At 36.8% G+C, this 21,550-nt stretch overlaps 1 protein-coding gene and 1 pseudogene across 6 annotated transcripts in view; one reads left to right on the top strand and one right to left on the bottom strand.

Moving 5' to 3' along the window:
• Positions 1-21,550, top strand: part of ARK2N (arkadia (RNF111) N-terminal like PKA signaling regulator 2N) — a 151,739-nt gene that overhangs the window by 114,534 nt on the left and 15,655 nt on the right. For 5 of the 6 annotated variants that reach the window (XM_077135562.1, XM_077135563.1, XM_077135561.1 and 2 more), the window contains exon 3: positions 6,097-6,279. The exons of the other annotated variant lie outside the window; for it this stretch is intronic. In XM_077135562.1, the coding sequence (XP_076991677.1) occupies positions 6,097-6,279 (183 nt within the window). The remainder of the gene's footprint in view (positions 1-6,096; positions 6,280-21,550) is intronic. 6 annotated transcript variants of the gene reach the window in all.
• Positions 12,155-12,499, bottom strand: LOC143662748 (non-histone chromosomal protein HMG-17 pseudogene; annotated as a pseudogene).

The raw sequence follows: 21,550 nt of genomic DNA, 5'->3' as shown, positions 1-21,550 counted from the left end.
ACAGCTAATACTTAACATCAATAATAAATAATATACTGAACAGTAAGGACCTGACTTATTAGGAAAACAACAATGGACTTAGGAAGCCTGATGCGTCATTTTTTAAGATAAACTCAGAGATTGTAAGTGCAGGCTATATTGTACCTTGATTATGAGCTTGGAATTTAAAGTTCTTCCGCTATTAAAATTCTAGAGTCATCAGTTAAATGTTTTGTCACGTTGGAAAGTTACTTGGTTTGTAGAACTTCATTTCTCTCATATGTTAAATAGGAATAATAAAACATTTGAGTGTTTCTGCTTAGTGTTTTGAAATACTGTAAGCAAACAGCTCTACTATAGATACTCCACTCCATCAAGATAGTTATTATCATGTTGCCAGTCAACCTGCCTTCTGTTAGCACTGATTAAAACAAATCATACCCATGCTCTATTAACTGTTGATCAACTTCTAAATGTCTTTGATAATCTTGAATCTTTGCTTGTACCTCTTCTTTAATCCTTTCAAAAAGGTAAATTAACGCTTCATCTATACGATAGATAGTTTTCTGGGTAGATAAAATGACTTGTGATTTATTAATATGATATAAAGACAAACGTAATCCTTAAAACTTTATTCTCACCTTGGAAGCTTTAGAAAGTTTATCATTTTTAAATAATTGAGATGACTGTAATGGAAAAAGTACAAAATAGTTTTATTTTTTAAATGATTTAACTCTTTAACATAAAATCTTAGTGCATATTGCTATATTTCATTTCAAATAGTCCTGTCTTATTTTTTCTTTTTGCTCAGTGGCTTTATGCTGTTGTTCTGAATAAAACACACAGTTTTTGGTATTAAAGACTTTTTCTGGAGATGGCACTTCTCCGTATAGACTTTTGTAGATGCAATAATCTACAATATGTTGATGTAATCATCTTTTTTCATGAGGTGTTTTGAAAATGCTTTCCCATTTCAAATTATTCTGTATATTTTTTTAGTTCTTCTTGATCACTAGTAATAAAAATATAGCATGTTCTCAATTATTTTTCTCATTTGCAAGTATAAATTTTCATCTTGGTAAATATTGTAGTGTATAATGAAATTTTTGTGTGTTGTGTATCGGTTTTTATCAAAATATACTTCTTGAGATGTACCCCTTTCCTACTACCCACCACTGCACACGTTCCCTTCTTTCAGCCCTTGACTAGTTTTTTTCAGGTTTAACATGTTTTGAATTTTATTGTGTGTATCGAGGTTGAGTGTGATTTCTACTCCTGCTTTTTTTTGAATTGATATTCTGGATAGTAGCACTGGGCCTAGGTCCTTGATGACAGGGATGAAGAAGCCTATGTGCAGTCCTTTGCTACTTCTGGGAACAATAAGACAGAATTTTCTTCTTCTAGTTGGGAGGGAAGTGGTTGTGAGTAAGGGGTGTAGCAGGGAGGAGAGAAGGAATATTTTCTGGGCTTTATTGCCAGCTCCCTTAATATAGCTGTAAAAATGGGGTTGAAGGGGCAAACCAGGTAGTAGCCATGCAATCTTGGGCCTTAGCAATAGAGAGGGAAGGACTTAGCAATAGAGGGGGAAGGAGGGAGTGACATTTCCAGGTGTCTTTGGGATACAAGAGGGATTCCTGTTTCCTAGATCTAATTATACTTTATAATGGTAAACTGATAACATTTTTGTTACCGGAAGGGCTTTGTAGGTGAGATGATGCTAAATATGAAATAATCTGAAATGATCTCCGTTTGGCTTTGAAACACTTTGGTATGAATACATTCAAGCTGACATTTCACCTGAAGCAGAAATAATGCAAAAGCCATTATTTGTGATAACCTCATTTAGCTGTTAATCCCAGCAAAGCATTTACTTAAATTGAGTTCATCTGTGACCATTATAAGGCCCTAGCCCAGCCAGTGACATTTCCTCAGATCTTACATGCAGGTTGTGTACAGCAGAGTATGTATGCAAAGTAAGCAAACCAATAATGAAGTAGGGCAGGTGCTAATTATAGAGGAAAGTGGGCCTGTGGACCAGTATGTGCACTCCTGTTGTGTTTTTTGAGTTTTCTTTAACCGTCCCCAACCCTGTGAATAAATTGAGGCGTGAAATGATTTCCCAGAATCATACAGCTAAGAGATAGTAGGTAGGACTTGAACCTGTGTGTTTGCTGTCTAATATCTGTGCTTCCTATGCCGTTTCTAGTCTTGAACTATAAATTCCTTGTTCCCTCAGTGAGAACATCTGCAGTTTATTCTGGTTCCACCTGACTAGAACTCAGAATTTCTCATCTGTAAAGGTGATAGTGATAAATTTGTAATTACCTTGTATAGTTTTAAAATTCTGTGCTACTGGTTGTCAAGTTTCAAAGAGAGATTTGTACAGATAAGTTTTTTAATGGATAAATTAGGTTTTATTTTGCTTTGTTTTGTTTTGGTTTCATTTGGTTTCCTTGAGATTTAAAAGAGAATATATCTGACTGAAAAGAAAACTAATTCATAGAATTAAACATTTAATGACAATATTGGGAAAGGCTTAAAAGTGTAAAAGGGTAAAAAAAACTCACTATAACAGGGATGGGTGACTGCACAAATACAGTGTATTTTGATATTTGGAAAGTTAGAGCCTGTTTATGGGCTAGGAGTTCAGGGGGAGGGTACAGTCTCATTTCTAGCATAAAACGGATGAGTTGTTCACAAAATATGGAAGAGAAAGTGTATTTACTATATTTCAAATGTAAATATAGTTTATAAATGTATACTATGGCATAGATCTCAGGTAAAGAGAAATTTTACTAGCTTGCACAGGTGGAATGGCCTAGAACAGGAGGTAGCAAACTTTTTCTGTAAAGAGCTGGATCGTAAATATTTTAGTGCTTATGGGCCATATGTCCTTTGTCAAAACCACTCAGCTCTGATGCTGTAATGTGAAAGCAGTCATAGAAAGTCCACAAATGTTTGAGTGTGGCTATGACACAGTTTAAGTATAAGAACATTCAGTGGGGTGGATTTGGCATGTGGGCCATAGTTTTACTGATCCCTGGCCTGAAATGCAGCTAATTTCTTTGGTAACCACATAGAGTCTAAATTATTGCAATTTTCAGATATTTTTCCTTTATTCTACTTTTTAAATAAAAAGCAGCCAGTGGATGGCTTCATCTTTTCTTTTTCTTGCCTTGTATTTATAATGAGAAGCAAAACTTTTCAGTGAAAAGGAGAAACAGCACCTGGATTTACCACAGCCTGAATAGTTATTGACTCATTGTCTTAATTTACCTTTATAGAGAGATACTTTTAATAGCTGTGGAAAAACTAGTAAGTTCATTGTTACAAATTTATATTTTAAGACATAACAGATACTACAGTTTGGCAGATGGGAGAATGTGCAGTTTGAATGGATAATCTTGAATGTTGTAAGCATGAAATATATTTACATTAATGACTAAACCTTAAGTTGGAAATTTGTCCATGTGTAACTTTACTTGAAGTGATTATTTTGATGTTCATGAAAATCAAAATATTCTCTTAGTGCAGTGCAGTTGTCTTAACAGCAAAGAGAAATTTTTGAGTGAAAGCAAGGATAGTGTTTCCAGTGTATTTTCTGTACTGTAATGAATTGATAGAGTCATATTGGAAGCATAGATATTTGCTTCTGTTATTCAGGTCGTTTAGTTTTTCTAGCTCTTCCTCAGTGCTCTGATTTTTTTTCTTATTCAAGAGAAACTTCTTTTAAAAAGCAGATAAAATCACCATAGAATCTGAGCTGTCTCTCAGTTTTCTGCTGCAGGGATTATGTTTAAAAGAATATCACAGATTATCACCATGAGGCAGCCTAATACTCATTTAGTGGTTCAGACTGCAAGAATTGTTGTCAAGTACTTTAAAACATATCTTATTTAATCTTGGTTTGCTAATGATAGGTGTAAGATGACCTTGGAAATCAAGATCCTTAATTGTGGTTTCTTGTTGGAAGACAGAGTTGGAAAGACAGCTTTATAAAGTTTGTATGGTATTAATTTGCCATCATTTGATTCTGCTGGAAATAGAAAATGACAGTAGTCATAATTTCTTTTAACTGTTAAATATAATTAAATTATGAAAATATTGCTCTCTCTTTATGATGAATACTAAATTTAAGCTAAGTTATAAGGTGTGCTGTTTGGAAATATGGAAGATACAAGAATGAAGCCAGATAACAAGTTTATGCTTGTATTTCCTACTGATGAAGACTTTCAGACAAGTTGTTTCCATGGGTAGGTGATGTTGCTCTGCATGTATATAATACACTTATGCTTTTTGCATGGTTATACGTGTAGGAGTGGTACAATTTTGACTTGACTGTTGACCTGTTGCTCAATTTGGTGGTGGGGGGAATGTGAGGGCAAGAGGCTGTGAGTGGTATTGGCGATATAAATTTCAAAATAAACTGCTGAAATAATCTATTTCAAACACAAAACACTTTTAAAAAAAAAGGATTCTTAAAAGTAGAACATACGGTCAGATAGTCAATATTGTACTTGACCCTTTTATCTTCTGCACCCATGTATTTGGACATCACACAGTATCTTGATTCATTATAATCATTTTAAACTCTGACGAGAATTCCATGGAGTAATTAACTTTCTTTTCTTTTTTAGAAAAGAAAAATCTCAAACATAAGCAAATTTTTGCTATTTGAACTAAAATCTTTTATTAGCTAATATAAAAGCCATGCTGTTGAATTTTTGTGGTTATCCATGAACCTGATTTACCCTTTTGGGGGAACTGGCAATTATTTTTAAGTAGTTAACTGAAATTATGTCATGATCGTCAGAATTTCATATTGTGACATGTCTGTTTGTTACTCCTTGGCTCCCAGTAACTCATTTAGTTTTATGTTCAGTCATTTTTTATTTAAAAAGTGTTGCTCCATAAACCTATAGTTAGATAACTTAGTTTTAAGGGATAAATACCCCAAGTGTTTTTTGTTCAGTGACAATCTACACAATGAGTGTTTGTATTAAAACATCCTTCATTGTGTTATATTTTAATTATTCATTGGCATATGTATTTCTATCATAATTAAGAGTTTTGTAAGATGGATGTGTTCTAATATTCATTTATTGGATGATATTAAAAAATATTTATGGAAAGAGATGATATCCCTGCACTTCTTTGATAGCTGTTGTGGGCAGACGAGCATTCCTTTATTTGTACTTTATTCTAAATTAAGAGTAGTAGTGAGGAATATGTATTTCTTGAATAAAAACTTTATTTTTGCCTTTTGCTGTTATATTAGGAAAAAGGTAGCATTAGTACTTTAAAAGCACGTATCTAGTCTACAAGCATGGATATTGAGTTATTTTAGCGTGAATCACTGCAGGGTAATTATTTTGGAACTCATCTCAGCTGGCTTTTTCAATATTTAGGGTGATTTGGGAGTGGAAGGAAATCTCTTCTTTTTCCAATAAAAACTTTTTTCTTCCTCCAAAACCACTTAATATTACATTTCATTTCCTTGGAGTGTAAGTTGATTATCTTTCTCAGAAAAAAATAAAATATAAATATCCCTCACAAGACATCCAAAGCAAAATCCTGGAAATGGATTTTGTAAGTATTTTCTTTCTTAGAATGTTATAAACTGTTAACATCCCTGTTATAGAAGGGCTTTACTGGAATAGGTAAGTCATTCTACACGGGACTTATAGTACTACCTACTAAGAGAAAGAACTAGACTCAATCTCTTAAACATATAAATTGAGTTTTAATAATTTGTATCATTTTTCCTTTAAAGAATCAGCTTTCTCTCTCTCCGTGGAGTGTTCCCCTTTTTCTTCACCTTTTAATCTTTAGGAGTATTTTAAAAATTCAGTGTGACATTGTTTAGTATGGTCTTGTCTTCTGTTCTTCATAACACTGCTTTTCCTCTTTCTAAAATTAGTCCCTCATCTTTGTAAGCTTGGGTTGTCTTTTCCACTTTCACATCATGTACGAAATTTTAGATGTAAAAGTGTAACTTTTCTGATCAGATAGAATGATAAGGTAAAGGCAACTGACATTTATAGGACTCTTACTTAGTTTCACAAGTATTTTCACCCCACAAGTTAGATACAAGTATACATTTTTTTTCCTCCCTAGATGGACCTCCAGTTGTAGCTCATTATGATATGTCTGACACCAACTCTGACCCAGAAGTGGTAAATGTGGACAATTTATTGGCGGCTGCAGTAGTTCAAGAGCGCAGTAATTCTGTAGGAGGCCAGGACACAGGTGCTACTTGGAGGACCAGCGGGCTTCTAGAGGAGCTGAATGCAGAGGCAGGTTGGTCTCCTTCCCCCGACCCTCCCTTCTCTAATGGCGAAACGTGCATGTGTCCTGGCAGCTACTTTCCTTGTGGTGGACTCCCTGAGGGGAACAAGTAGTACCAGACACATCTGGCATTAAATGATCGTGCCTATCCAGGATACTGTTTATAACTGGTAGGAAGATTTAAGTAGCATGTAGTTGATCTTTCCTAATTAAAAGGAAGCAAAGGATAAGAATACATAAGACATATGTACATACATACATTAAGGCATAGGTAGATTTTACTAGACATACTTCTTGGGTTAGAAATGTCCAGTAAATGCAAAAACAGCCCAGATGACTGTATACTTTCTACCACTTCCAGCCACTGCCCCATTCCGCCCAGTGGTTTCCCTCACTTAACTCTGGATAGTGACCTTGCAGCTTGAGAAGGGGATGATTAAATAGACTGTGTGGGACTATTATGTTGTGACTGTTTATTCTGCCTCTCAGTGTGGTTTGTCCCTTTTAATTCCTCTGCAGTAGTTCTCATATTTGTCTTTTCTAGCCCTTTTCACTTTATCACAAAAAAAAATCTCTCCATCTTGCATTCATTTATCTTGGTTCTGTGTTTATTCTAGAAAGTGATGTATTTATTCACTAAAATACCCATTGCTATTACCTTTGAAAACCCTTTGCAATACCTGTAAGTCTCCTTTGATATTTTCCTCAAAACCCTTTCTTTCAACATCTTTCTAACTTAAAACTTTAAAAAAAGTACTAGTGCTTAAGTTTAAGAAAAGAGGTGGAGGGAACTGAGACAGCTTTTGTAGTGTGTGTGTTTATATTTGTATTAGTGAAAGATTATATAGTTTTCTAATAATTACATTGGCTTTTATGAACTAATCTAGTAACTTAAACCTACCTGAGATAGTTTTTATGGAAGAAGAGTTTTGCTTTACAAAAAATAACAATAGGTGGTAAGTTTAGAACTTTTTTTTTCCTTTTTTTTATTAATTAAAAAAAATTAACAAAACATTTAGAAATCATTCCATTCTACATGTACAATCAGTAATTCTTGATATCATCACATAGTTGCATATTCATCATTTCTTAGTACATTTGCATCGATTTAGAAAAAGGAATAAAAAGACAACAGAATAAGAATTAAAAGTTAATAGAGAGAAAAAAAAAACCTATACCTCACATGCAGCTTCATTCAATGTTTTAACATAATTGCATTACAATTAGGTAGTATTGTGCTGTCCATTTCTGAGTTTTTATATAGTTTAGAACTTTTTATATTGAAATTAGTTAGGAAATAAAAGAGGAGACAACTCCAGAGATCCTTGTGTCTTAATTCATCCTTTCATAACCTTTGGTTGGAACTAAATAAAAATTTCGTATTTATTGAGCTTCTGATAGATTTATTGACTGATTTTGGAACAGAACCAGGATTTAGTTTTAACTTTCCTGCTAACTACCTGTTTGACCTTGGCCAAGTAGTTTCTCTTCTGAACTTCAGTGTTTATATGTATAAATACTTGCTTTGCCCGATAAGAATTTATTACTTGTGTAAGTACTTGGAGAAGAATTAAATGGCAATACTTTATACAAAGGGAGAGGAGTTTGAACACATGTTGTGTAATGTGTTTCTGATAAGTTATGTAAGCCACTTACTTTAAATTTGTTCTGTACACTGGATGGTTTAATCCTTATTTTTCATCCATTGACAATTAAGTGAACCGTTCTACTTAGGCTTTATTTCCCTATTCCCTTAGTTCTTTTTTTTCCTTCCAATATTTATTCAGGAGTGCCACCCATATTTCTGTGTGGATTTAAATCTGTTCCCAAGAACAATGCCGCAAATTTTGATGGTTATCTAAGAAACCACTCACCCACCACTCATTGTTCCTTGAGAATCAAGACTTAAGAATCATGTTTCACTTGTTGGACACCATGTACACGACTCCTAGGTCCACATGGGCACAATCCTGATACTTGTTTTGAGTTGTGAGCTATTAAAGAAAGCAAGGAGTAACTTGCCTGATATTAAGCAAGTACAACAGAGAATACTTGTAGGAAATTGAGTCCTTTGTGGTTATTTATTTAATGTACATGGCAATAAGTCATTTTTTCTCAGAACATTTCAGATATAGAATACATCTGTGGGCAACTGTCAAGGTCATTTGAAATAGCAGATAGAAAATACAGCCATATGAGTACAGCCTGTAGCAGCAGTTGGGCTTAGTGAGGTCGGACTGGAGAGGAAGTGAAGCCAAATTGGGGGGGGTGATATTTAGGGAGTTAAGGTCCACAAGATACCTGGGAAGATAACATCCATACACTTCAGTGAACTAAAGATTGGATTTCCAATTACAGAAAGTTTTGCGTTGTTTTTCCAAACCTGTTCCCTTGGTCTTGGCCATCAAATATAGAAAATTATTGAGAAAAAATTGAACAGTTATCAATTTTGGCTCATAATATAGAGAATTCTTAATATTAGGTTGAACCATATGGAATTGTTAATATTTGATTGCTACAAAATCCCAGCAATTTCATATGATTCAACACTATAGACTTGGGGGTCTTAAAATATTAAAGTCACCAGGATTGAAGATACCATTTCCCACGATAAGATTCAAGTAATTGTTAACTTAATTATGTAAAACAAAAATAGCATGTGTACTTAAGTCTATTTTTATTGCCTTTTAAAATTGCAGCCACACAAAGACATAAAGAATATAATACTTAATACCTACCGGCAGTCTTCTTAAGAAATAAAACATGGCAAAAATTTAGGAGGAGGGAAACATCTGGCTTCAACTCTTCCTTTTGCTTTTTCCTTCCTTGTGCAAAACTGTCCTTAATTTGTACTTGATATTTGGTATTCCTCTTTCTATATATTTTTACTGCATTTGTTATGTATCTGTAAACAGGTACATTTTGAAACTAGTTGGTATCACATTTAAGGTAATCATCTGTAACCTGCTTTTTTAGTTCTGCATTTTGTGAGCTTCCTTCTTGTTGATATGTGTGGCTCTAGTTCATTGTTTTACACTGTTATTTATTATTGTGCTTAATGATTATATCACACTTTCCTTACTCTCAGACATTTAGAGAGTTGTTGCATATGATGATGCTTTTGCCATTTCTTGTGTCTTTTGGTATGTGTGTAATAATTTCCCTAGGATGTGATATATAAAGAGAGCACATGTGCATACTGGGTTGTAAGTTATACATAAGTTTTGCATATCGTAGAATCTGGTTATCATCAGTTTAATGATCCCTAACACATTTTCTTATGAAGTCACATTTTGGCTCATTCAAAGTCATTTTGTTTCCAAATATGACAATGCAGGTGTGTGATTAATAAATAAAATACAATATACTTTAGTTTTGATGTAATTGTCATAGTGGGAACTCATCATGTGTGTCTGAATATATGTGCAGTGTCACAATAAAATTTCAATAGAATTTATGTTGGATTACCAGTTTATAGTTTTGAGACTTGGACTGTTAGTATCAGTTAGGTGGTCATTCTTGGGTTGATGAATATTCTAATGATTAATATGGGTCTTCCCTCCACCCTCTACAACAAAATAAAAACCCAGTCACAGATCTGACTAATCAGAGGTTCAGTTTAATCTATAGCAGCATTTCAAATCAGTTTTGCAACCCCATTCAATTTAGGATCACATAAGTAATCTTTGGTGACAGAAGTAGCTTACATTTTTTTCCCCAAGCATTTGGATAATGTTCTTGTATCCAAAATAATTTTTAACTATTTCATTTTAGTTTTTACCAAGACAGAACATCTGAATCACAAGCAGATTAAAAAACTAAGTGGAAATAAGGAAAGCCACTGGCCAAAAAAAAGACCTAAATTTTCCATTTCGACGTTTGCCATTTGCTTACTTTTTCTCACTTGATGCTGTAACAGTGAAGTAGATGGCAGCCTGCTGCCAAAAGTTTCGAAAGCCTGATTTTAAACCAGCAGTCACTTATGAACTGAGACTTCTGGTAAATCATGTAAATAAAGTTTCAGTTTTCCCTCATTTACAAAACTGAGATAAAACTAGTTATCTATCTCAAAAGGGTATTGCTACCATTAAGTAAGGTAATGAATGTAATGCGCTTAGTACTGAATACAGCACACAGTAGGCACTCAGGAATGCTAACCAACATAATATTATGCTGAAGTATATGGAGTAAAGAAGTGATTAATGGACCAGATCAGCAGATTTCTAATTTACTCTCCTGCTCTATAATGAGTTGTTCTTGCTACAGAATTTCCTAGACTTCCCCTGGAAAAAGAAGTCACCTGAGGTGCTTTAAAAAATTCATTCTTCTATGTTTCTACCTGAAGGTTCCATAAAAAGATCTGAAATGGGGTCTGGGAAACTGTTTTTTTTTTTTTTTAATAATAATCCTGGTTAATTCTTGGATCAGAAATGTATATCTGAAATGGTTTAAAGTTTAATTGCTTGTTAATTGCTCACTGTAAACATAAATATAGATGGGACTAAAAGAGCAGAGCTCTGAAGTAGCTTTGGTATGGATGGCTTATAATTGTGGCAAACTATTTAGACTTTTTTTCTGGGAAATTATAAACTCTAAACATCTCTCTCTCTCTCTCTCTCTTTTTTTTCTCCACAATCACATAGTCACATTGTAAAAGCTATATAGTTAGTTATACAGTCATTTTTGAGAATCAAGGCTACTGGAACACAGTTCAACAGTTTCACATACTTCCCTCCAGCCACTCCAATACACCATAAACTAAAAGGAATATTTATATAATGCTTAAGAATAACCTCCAGGATAACCTCCCGACTCTGAAATCCCTCAGCCACTGAGATTTTATTTTGTCTCATTTCTGTCTTCCCCCTTTTGGTCAAGAAGGCCTTCTTTTCTTTTGATGATGACAGGTCCCAGCTTATCCCTGGGGTCAGGTCCCATGTTGTCAGGAAGATTTACACCCCTGGGAGTCGGGGACAGGGGTGTGGGCAGACTGTGAGTTCATGTGCCAAGTTGGCTTAGAGAGAGAGGCCACAACTGAGCAACAAGAGAGGCTCTCTGGGGGTGACTCTTTTTTTTTTCAAACTGTATCCAGCTTTATTAAAGATGCTTTTCATTAACAGTCATGATGTTTCAGGCAGAACATGGGCAGACAATCATTAACAGTATACAACTTTCAAACTCCCTTCTTCAGTGGACTACCAAAATCAAAAAGCCACCATAAAACCCAATGAAGTCTTCATTTGATGCTCTGAACAGGGAAAGTTTAGAGTGAGGGTTGACATTTCACATTTAGCATGTTGTTTGACAGCTTTTCATGAGCCGACCCTGACTTTCAGGAAATGAAATGAAAATGGCAGAATTATCAGTTTGAAGGTCCACAACCTAACAAGGACTCGCGCCTCTCTTGCAGAATGCCATCTCAGGGGCATCACTGGAAAGTCTAGATTGCCTGACATTCTGGTAATTTTTTTGAGTCAAGCTTCAACAGATTTCAGGGAGTCAAGTCTGTGCTGAAGTCTGAGGAGAAAAGGACATGAGGACATAAAAATGAATTTTAGTTTTCCCATACCCACAAGGCATTTGTGCCAAGGTAGCTAATGTATATTAACATTAAGGAATCCAGGATCCTAGGAGTAAAGATGAAATATCTCAAAATTAGGGGAGAAAGGTGTTTTCTCCCATGTTAATCCAGCTTTGGAGACATTCTATTAGTGACATTTGCCCCTTCCTCAAAAAAAACAGTGATGTGTTCTGCGTGTTAACATAGCTTTTTAAAAAAAAAAAAAAAGGTAGAACAAAATTTTGCATTTTTATAAAACTTGATAAAAAATAGTATTTCAAACTATACAGTCACCAGAAGTACACAGTTATCAAAAATGCACACCCTTCACTTGTCATCTCCAACACCTTTGGCTTTCTGTGCCTAGTCTGTTTTGGCATCTCCATTTTCTGGAGTTATTTCTTTGCCAATATCAGCTTTCCCCCTTTTCCCTTTGGGTACCTTTTCTCCCTTCTTTGTAGGGGCTTTTTTAGGCTTGAGTTCTGGCTTTGGAGGAGCAGGTTTAGCAGATAACCTTGCAGATCTTCTTTGTGGTTCATCTTTTACCTTGGCTTTATCTCCTTTAGCATCCCCTTCAGCCTTTCTCTTGGGTATGGTGGCTCCTGTGGTGGGACATAGGTGCTGGATGTGGGGATGTAGCAGTGCATGGGCCTTGCTCAGTTTGGGGGTCATTCTCGCCTCTTCACACTGCTCCTCCAGAAGTGACTCTTAAGAATAATTATCAGTAGGCTTAGCCTATTGAATTGGGTTTGCCCCCACTGCTTGTGCATATCTCATTTTTTCTGTCAGTCTTATCAGGAAGGTAAGCTGTGAATGTTTTCCCCATCCTTAAAATAAGAAAGGTAATCCTGGTTTGTCATACTAGTAGTCCAGCTCAACAAATCTTTTGTCTCCTGTTCCTAGTGTTTTTTTTAATCAGACCAGAATATCAAGATTTCTAATATTAGCACTAATTTAAGTCAATGTATCCATCTTTTGAAGGAGATAAAGTTTGGTCAAGTTCCTTTTGTTTACATGTTTGAGATTTTAGATTTCTGGCCTCACTTTTTAAAGTTTTGGTTTTTTTTAAACATTCTTATTGAAAGAACTAAATAGAGTAATAATTGGCTTTGTTTGTAAAACTAAATGAGCAGTGACTTAAGATGTATATCAATCTTTTCTTATACTTAGCATGCTTGGGTCATCCAGTATGCAATAATTTTCTTTCAAGTGCTTCAGATAAACTCAGGACTAGTTGTTGGTGGATTTGCAGTTTAACAGTAGCTACATGACTTCTTTTGAAGAAAAAAAAAATGTTCTCAATGATAATTTAATTGCCACTTTCTCTACTTATCTTACCCTATTTCTGACTTATCAGCGTGTTGAAAAGGTCTCTAGTGGGAGGATAAAAATTTTAAATGTTCTCATAGAATGAAAGAAGTTGTCGTTCCAAAGAGATTACACAGGCAGAGATCTGCACAGATTTGGCAAGGTGCTACAATAGCTGAATCGTCTGCTTTATTTTCAGTTTTAATATATAGCAATTCTGGTATTTATATGTTCTCTACAGGGCTTATTCTTGTCTTAGACCTAGAGAGGATTGCAGTGGTGGTCTTCAAGAGAACCTCATAGAATTTTTGACTTTATTGTGTGTGCTTTTGGTACCACTCTGCCAGCAGACCCTGTGAAGTCATGGGAGAGGGATGGGAGGTCGCCCAAAGGCCAGAACACACCAGACTTTGCGCAGGAGCTCCCAAATCAATGTGTGGCATGCCAAAAAGGGTTACATTCGTAGAAAAAGACTAAATTGTCCTGGTTCAGAAATAGAAGAAGATATGCATCCCTTCTGTTTGAGAATGTCTTTAGTGTTTTTTTATCGAGCATAGCAACCTAAAGATGTGGTATGGGTCCTAGCTAACTTGTTATCTGTGCTGTACATGTTATCTAATAGCTCTGATAAGAAGTATGGCAGAATTCTCATTCCATTACATTAGGAGTTCTTACCATTCATCAGGGAATTTATATTTAGTCCCCAGCACAAACATCATTTCCTTTACTTTATTTTGTACCAGTTTTTTTACTAAGTAATGAAGATGTGAAGATGTTGGCTATATGAGCAGACCCTGATATTAAGTGAATTTTAGAACATTTTGGTAGTTAGTTTCAGGTGTCAGCTTGGCCAGGTGAAGGTGCCTAGTTCTATAGCTGTGGACGTGAGCCCAGGGCTTGTGAAGCTCATCTGTCAATGATTTCATCTGCAGTCAGCTAGGAGGCTTGCCTGCTGCAGTAAATGATGTTTGATTTAATTGGCTGGATGTTTAAATGAGAGAGCTCAACGTAGCACAGCCCAAGCAGCTCAGAATACCTCATCTCATCACTCTCTTAGTCCAGGCCTTTGGAGATGCAGAAAGGAATCGCCCCGGGAAAAGTTGTTGGAACCCAGAGGCCTGGAGAGAAGGCCAGCAGAGATCACCCTGTGCCTTCCCATCAAGAAAGAACCTCAGTTGAAAGTTAGCTGCCTTTCCTCTGAAGAACTGTATGTTTTTAACTAAATAAATCCCCTTTTATTAAAAGCCAGTCCATCTCTGGTGCGTTGCATTCTGGCAGCTTTGGTAAACTAGGACAAATATACTGGTTCTATAAAAATATTAAATGTCAGCAGGATAAGAGTACAATTTTTTAAAGCAATTCTTTTGAGATATATTCATACAGAATACAATCTATCCATAAGTACAATCAGTGACTCAGTATAATCACAACTTGTGCGTTCAACACCACAATCAATTTTAGAATATTTTCATTACTCTAAAAAGTAAAATTCCATGCCACTTATACCCTCCTTTTTTTTTATTATTAATTAACGGAAAAAAAAGAAATTAACACAACATTTAGAAATCATACCATTCTACATATGCAATCAGTATTTCTTAACATCATCACATAGATGCATGATCATCGTTTCTTCGTACATTTGCATGGGTTTAGAGGACCTAGCAACACAACAGAAAAAGATATAGAATGTTAATATAGAGAAAAGAAATAAAAGTAATAATAATAGTAAAAAAAAAAAAAAAACACAAAACCCTATAGCTCAGATGCAGCTTCATTCGGTGTTTTAACATGATTACTTTACACTTAGGTATTGTTGTGCTGTCCATTTTTTAGTTTTTGTATCTAATCCTGTTGCACAGTCTGTATCCCTTCAACTCCAATTACCCATTATCTTACCCTGTTTCTAACTCCTGCTGGACTCTGTTACCAATGACATATTCCAAGTTTATTCTCGAATGTCTGTTCACATCAGTGGGACCATACACTATTTGTCCTTTAGTTTTTGGCTGGACTCACTCAGCATAATGTTCTCTAGGTCCATCCATGTTATTACATGCTTCATAAGTTTATCTTGTCTTAAAGCTGTATACTATTCCATCGTATGTATATACCACAGTTTGTTTAGCCATTCTTCTGTTGATGGACATTTTGGCTGTTTCCATCTCTTTGCAATTGTAAATAACGCTGCTATAAACATTGGTGTGCAAATGTCCGTTTGTGTCTTTGCCCTTAAGTCCTTTGAGTAGATACCTAGCAATGGTATTGCTGGGTCGTATGGCAATTCTATATTCAGCTTTTTGAGGAACCGCCAAACTGCCTTCCACAGTGGTTGCACCATTTGACATTCCCACCAACAGTGGATAAGTGTGCCTCTTTCTCCACATCCTCTCCAGCACTTGTCATTTTCTGTTTTGTTGATAATGGCCATTCTGGTGGGTGTGAGATGATATCTCATTGTGGTTTTGATTTGCATTTCTCTAATGGCCAGGGACATTGAGCATCTCTTCATGTGCCTCTTGGCCATCCGTATTTCCTCTTCTGATAGGTGTCTGTTCAAGTCTTTTTCCCATTTTGTAATTGGGTTGACTGTCTTTTTCTGGTTGAGTTGAACAATCTCTTTATAAATTCTGGATACTAGACCTTTATCTGATATGTCATTTCCAAATATTATCTCCCATTGTGTAGGCTGTCTTTCTACTTTCTTGATGAAGTTCTTTGATGCACAAAAGTGTTTAATTTTGAGGAGCTCCCATTTATTTATTTCTTTCTTCAGTGCTCTTGCTTTAGGTTTAAGGTCCATAAAACTGCCTCCAATTGTAAGATTCATAGGATATCTCCCTACATTTTCCTCTAACTGTTTTATGGTCTTAGACCTAATGTTTAGATCTTTGATCCATTGTGAGTTAACTTTTGTATAAGGTGTGAGATACGGGTCTTCTTTCATTCTTTTGCATATGGATATCCAGTTCTCTAGGCACCATTTATTGAAGAGACTGTTCTGTCCCAGGTGAGTTGGCTTGACTGCCTTATCAAAGATCAAATGTCCATAGATGAGAGGGTCTATTTCTGAGCACTCTATTCGATTCCATTGGTCGATATATCTATCTTTATGCCAATACCATGCTGTTTTGAACACTGTGGCTTCATAATATGCCTTAAAGTCCGGCAGCGCGAGACCTCCAGCTTCGTTTTTTTCCTCAAGATGTTTTTAGCAATTCGGGGCACCCTTCCCTTCCAGATAAATTTGCTTATTGGTTTTTGTAATTCTGAAAAATAAGTTGTTGTGATTTTGATTGGTATTGCATTGAATCTGTAGATCAGTTTAGGTAGGATTGACATCTTAATTATATTTAGTCTTCCAATCCATGAACACGGTATGCCCTTCTATCTATTTAGGTCTTCTGTGATTTCTTTTAGCAGTTTTTTGTAGTTTTCTTTATATAGGTTTTTTGTCTCTTTGGTTAAATTTATTCCTAGGTATTTTATTCTTTTAGTTGCAATTGTAAATGGGATTTGTTTCTTGATTTCCCCCTCAGCTTGTTCATTACTAGTGTATAGAAATGCTACAGATTTTTGAATGTTGATCTTGTAACCTGCTACTTTGCTGTACTCATTTATTAGCTCTAGTAGTTTTGTTGTGGATTTTTCTGGGTTTTTGACGTATAGTATAATATCATCTGCAAACAGTGATAGTTTTACTTCTTCCTTTCCAATTTTGATGCCTTGTATTTCTTTTTCTTGTCTAATTGCTCTGGCTAGAACCTCCAACACAATGTTGAATAATAGTGGTGATAGTGGACATCCTTGTCTTGTTCCTGATCTTAGGGGAAAAGTTTTCAATTTTTCCCATTGAGGATGATATTAGCTGTGGGTTTTTCATATATTCCCTCTGTCATTTTAAGGAAGTTCCCTTGTATTCCTATTTTTGAAGTGTTGTCAACAGGAAAGGATGTTGAATCTTGTCAAATGCCTTCTCTGCATCAATTGAGATGATCATGTGATTTTTCTGCTTTGATTTGTTGATATGGTGTATTACATGAATTGATTTTCTTATGTTGAACCATCCTTGCATACCTGGGATGAATCCTACTTGGTCATGATGTATAATTCTTTTAATGTGTTGTTGGATACGATTTACTAGAATTTTATTGAGGATTTTTGCATCTATATTCATTAGAGAGATTGGTCTGTAGTTTTCTTTTTTTGTAATATCTTTGCCTGGTTTTGGTATGAGGGTGATGTTGGCTTCATAGAATGAATTAGGTAGTTTTCCCTCCACTTCGATTATTTTGAAGAGTTTGAGCAGGGTTGGTACTAATTCTTTCTGGAATGTTTGATAGAATTCACATGTGAAGCCATCTGGTCCTGGACTTTTCTTTTTAGGGAGCTTTTGAATGACTAATTCAATCTCTTTACTTGTGATTGGTTTGTTGAGGTCATGTATTTCTTCTTGAGTCAGAGTTGGTTGTTCATGTCTTTCCAGGAACCCGTCCATTTCATCTAAGTTGTTGTATTTATTAGCGTAAAGTTGTTCATAGTATCCTGTTATTACCTCCTTTATTTCTGTGAGGTCAGTAGTTATGTCTCCTCTTCCATTTCTGATCTTATTTATTTGCATCCTCTCTCTTCTTCTTTTTGTCAATCTGGATAAGGGCCCATCAATCTTATTGATTTTCTCATAGAACCAACTTCTGGTCTTATTGATTTTCTCTATTGTTTTCATGTTTTCAATTTCATTTATTTCTGCTCTAATCTTTGTTATTTCTTTCCTTTTGCTTGCTTTTGGATTAGTTTGCTGTTCTTTCTCCAGTTCTTCCAAGTGGACAGTTAATTCCTGCATTTTTGCCTTTTCTTCTTTTCTGATATAGGCGTTTAGGGCAATAAATTTCCCTCTTAGCACTGCCTTTGCTGCGTCCCATAGGTTTTGATATGTTGTGTTTTCGTTTTCATTCGTCTCGAGGTATTTACTAATTTCTCTTGCAATTTCTTCTTTGACCCACTCGTTGATTAAGAGTGTGTTGTTGAGCCTCCATGTATTTGTGAATTTTCTGGCCCTCCGCCTATTATTGATTTCCAACTTCATTCCTTTATGATCCGAGAAAGTGTTGTGTATGATTTCAATCTTTTTAAATTTGTTAAGACTTGCTTTGTGACCCAGCATATGGTCTATCTTTGAGAATGATCCATGAGCACTTGAGAAAAAGGTGTATCCTGCTGTTGTGGGATGTAATGTCCTATAAATGTCTGTTAAGTCTAGCTCATTTATAGTAATATTCAGATTCTCTATTTCTTTATTGATCCTCTGTCTAGATGTTTTGTCCATTGATGAGAGTGGGGAATTGAAGTCTCCAACTATTATGGTATATGTGTCTATTTCCCTTTTCAGTGTTTGCAGTGTATTCCTCACGTATTTTGGGGCATTCTGGTTTGGTGCGTAAATATTTATGATTGTTATGTCTTCTTGTTTAATTGTTCCTTTTATTAATATATAGTGTCCTTCTTTGTCTCTTTTAACTGTTTTACATTTGAAGTCTAATTTGTTGGATATTAGTATAGCCACTCCTGCTCTTTTCTGGTTGTTATTTGCATGAAATATCTTTTCCCAACCTTTCACTTTCAACCTATGTTTATCTTTGGATCTAAAATGCGTTTCCTGTAGACAGCATATAGAAGGATCCTGTTTTTTAATCCATTCTGCCAGTCTGTGTCTTTTGATTGGGGAATTCAGTCCATTAACATTTAGTGTTATTACTGTTTGGATAATATTTTCCTCTACCGTTTTGCCTTTTGTATTATATATATCATAGCTGACTTTCCTTCTTTCTACACTCTTCTCCATACCTCTCTCTTCTGTCTTTTCGTATCTGACTCTAGTGCTCCCTTTAGTATTTCTTGCAGAGCTGGTCTCTTGGTCACAAATTCTCTCAGTGACTTTTTGTCTGAGAATGTTTTAATTTCTCCCTCATTTTTGAAGGACAATTTTGCTGGATATAGGAGTCTTGGTTGGCAGTTTTTCTCTTTTAGTAATTTAAATATATCATCCCACTGTCTTCTAGCTTCCATGGTTTCTGCTGAGAAATCTACACATAGTCTTATTCAGTTTCCCTTGTATGTGATGGATTGTTTTTCTCTTGCTGCTTTGAAGATCCTCTCTTTCTCTTTGACCTCTGGCATTCTAACTAGTAAGTGTCTTGGAGAACGCCTATTTGGGTCTAATCTCTTTGGGGTGCGCTGCACTTCTTGGATCTGTAATTTTAGGTCTTTCATAAGAGTTGGGAAATTTTCAGTGATAATTTCTTCCATTAGTTTTTCTCCTCCTTTTCCCTTCTCTTCTCCTTCTGGGACACCCACAACACGTATATTTGTGCGGTTCATATTGTCCTTGAGTTCCCTGATACCCTGTTCAAATTTTTCCATTCTTTTCCTGATAGTTTCTGTTTCTTTTTGAAATTCAGATGTTCCATCCTCCAAATCACTAATTCTATCTTCTATCTCTTTAAATCTATCATTGTAGGTATCCATTGTTTTTTCCATCTTTTCTACTTTATCTTTCACTTCCATAAGTTCTGTGATTTGTTTTTTCAGTTTTTCTATTTCTTCTTTTTGTTCAGCCCATGTCTTCTTCATGTCCGCCCTCAATTTATCGTTTTCGTTTTTGAAGAGGTTTTCCATTTCTGTTCGTATATTCAGCATTAGTTGTTTCAGCTCCTGTATCTCATTTGAACTATTGGTCTGTTCCTTTGACTGGGCCATTTTTTCAATTTTCTGTGCCTGATCCATTATCCTCTGCTGGCGTCTGGGCATTTAGTCAGACTTCCCTGGATGTTGGACCCACCAGGCTGAAAGATCCTTCTGTGAAATCTCTGGGTTCTGTCTTTCCTATCCTGCCCAGTAGGTGGCGCTCGTGGCACACGTTTGTCTGCTGGTTCCACCAGCAAAAGGTGCTGTGGGTCCTTTAACCTTGGAAAACTCTTGCCGTGGGGGAGGTTCGCCAGCCGAAGCAGCTTGGAAGAGTGCCAGCCGGCCCGGGGGTCCGAACGCGGGGAGGGTCGCCGGCCGCCGCAGCCCGGGCGAGCGCCCGTCTGAATTTCCTAGTCAGCCCGGGGCGCCAAGCGTGGTGGGAGGGTGCCAGCCTCCGCGGCCCGGGAAAGTGCACCATTCCCAGCCGGACCGGGGAGTCACGTGTTTGGAAGGGACCCCCCCGGTCACCGTTCTCCGCGGTCTGGGGATTTCCGACCCAACTCTCTCAGTTGGTCCGGGAGGCCTCGCGTGGTGGGAGTGCCAGCCGCCACGGCCCGTGGGAACCGCCTGCCCAGTTCTGCCAGCTGGCCTGGGAAGGAGGAAGGGAGGGACTCCGGCCGCTTGCCGTCCCGCCCGGGAAAGCCCGCGCCCCTCGGCGATCTCACTGGAGCTGGTTCTCCCAGACAGTCAGCCGTTCCAGGATGGGGTACGCCGTCCCTTTGATCTCCGTCGTGGCTCCGGGAGCTGCTCTGTATCGTCTCCACTCCCCCAGTAGCTGTTCTGGAGGAGGAAAGGTGAGGGTGGCAAGACTGTCGAGGACGGTCGCGCAGGAGCTGGTGAAGGCGGCAGAGGGCACGGTGGTGGTTGGAGAGCCGCCGGAGCAGAATGAGAAAGGGAAGGATAAGATGGCGGATGGAGCGCCGGAGCAGGAGGGGAAAGAGAAGGATAAGATGGCGGATGGCGCTCCGGAGCAGGAGGGGAAAGAGAAGGGCAAGATGGCGGCAGGAGCACCACCGGCGGAGAAGGGGGAAGAGAAGGGCTGGCTGGCTGGTGGCGGGAGCGCCGACCGCGGAGAAAGAGGGAGAGGAGGGCTGGCTGGCTGGCGGCGGGAACACTTATACCCTCTTATTATTGATTCTTAGCATTGACTTGGTACCTTTGTTACCACTGACAACAGAATGTTAATATATTACTGTTAACTGTAGTCCATAGTTTGTATTGTGTATTTCTTACTATATACTGCCCTATTATAGACATCTTGTAGTAATGACATATATTTGTTCTAGTTCATGAAAGAACTAGAGAGAAAGAATATTCTTTCTTATATTTGTACTAACCACAGTCATTGCCCGCAACAGGGTTCACTCTTTATACAGTCCCACGTTTTATCTGCTACCATTTCTTCTAATGACATACATGACCCTAAAACTTCTCCTTGAAGAAATGCCAAATTGTCTTCCTACAGTAGCTGTACCATTTTACGTTCCCACCAGCAGTGAATGAGTGTTCCTATTTCTCCACATCTCCAACACTGGTAGTTTTCTGTTGTTGTTGTTGTTTTAATCGGGGCCATTCTAGTAGATGTGAAATAGTACCTTATTGTGGTTTTAATTTGCATTTCCTTAATAGCTGATGAGCTTGAGTATCTTTTCATGTGCTTTTTTAGCCTTC

Source organism: Tamandua tetradactyla, chromosome 18, assembly GCF_023851605.1.
Source record: "Tamandua tetradactyla isolate mTamTet1 chromosome 18, mTamTet1.pri, whole genome shotgun sequence".
Classification (NCBI taxonomy): Eukaryota; Metazoa; Chordata; class Mammalia; order Pilosa; family Myrmecophagidae; genus Tamandua; species Tamandua tetradactyla.
This window is presented reverse-complemented; position numbering and strand designations above follow the sequence as displayed.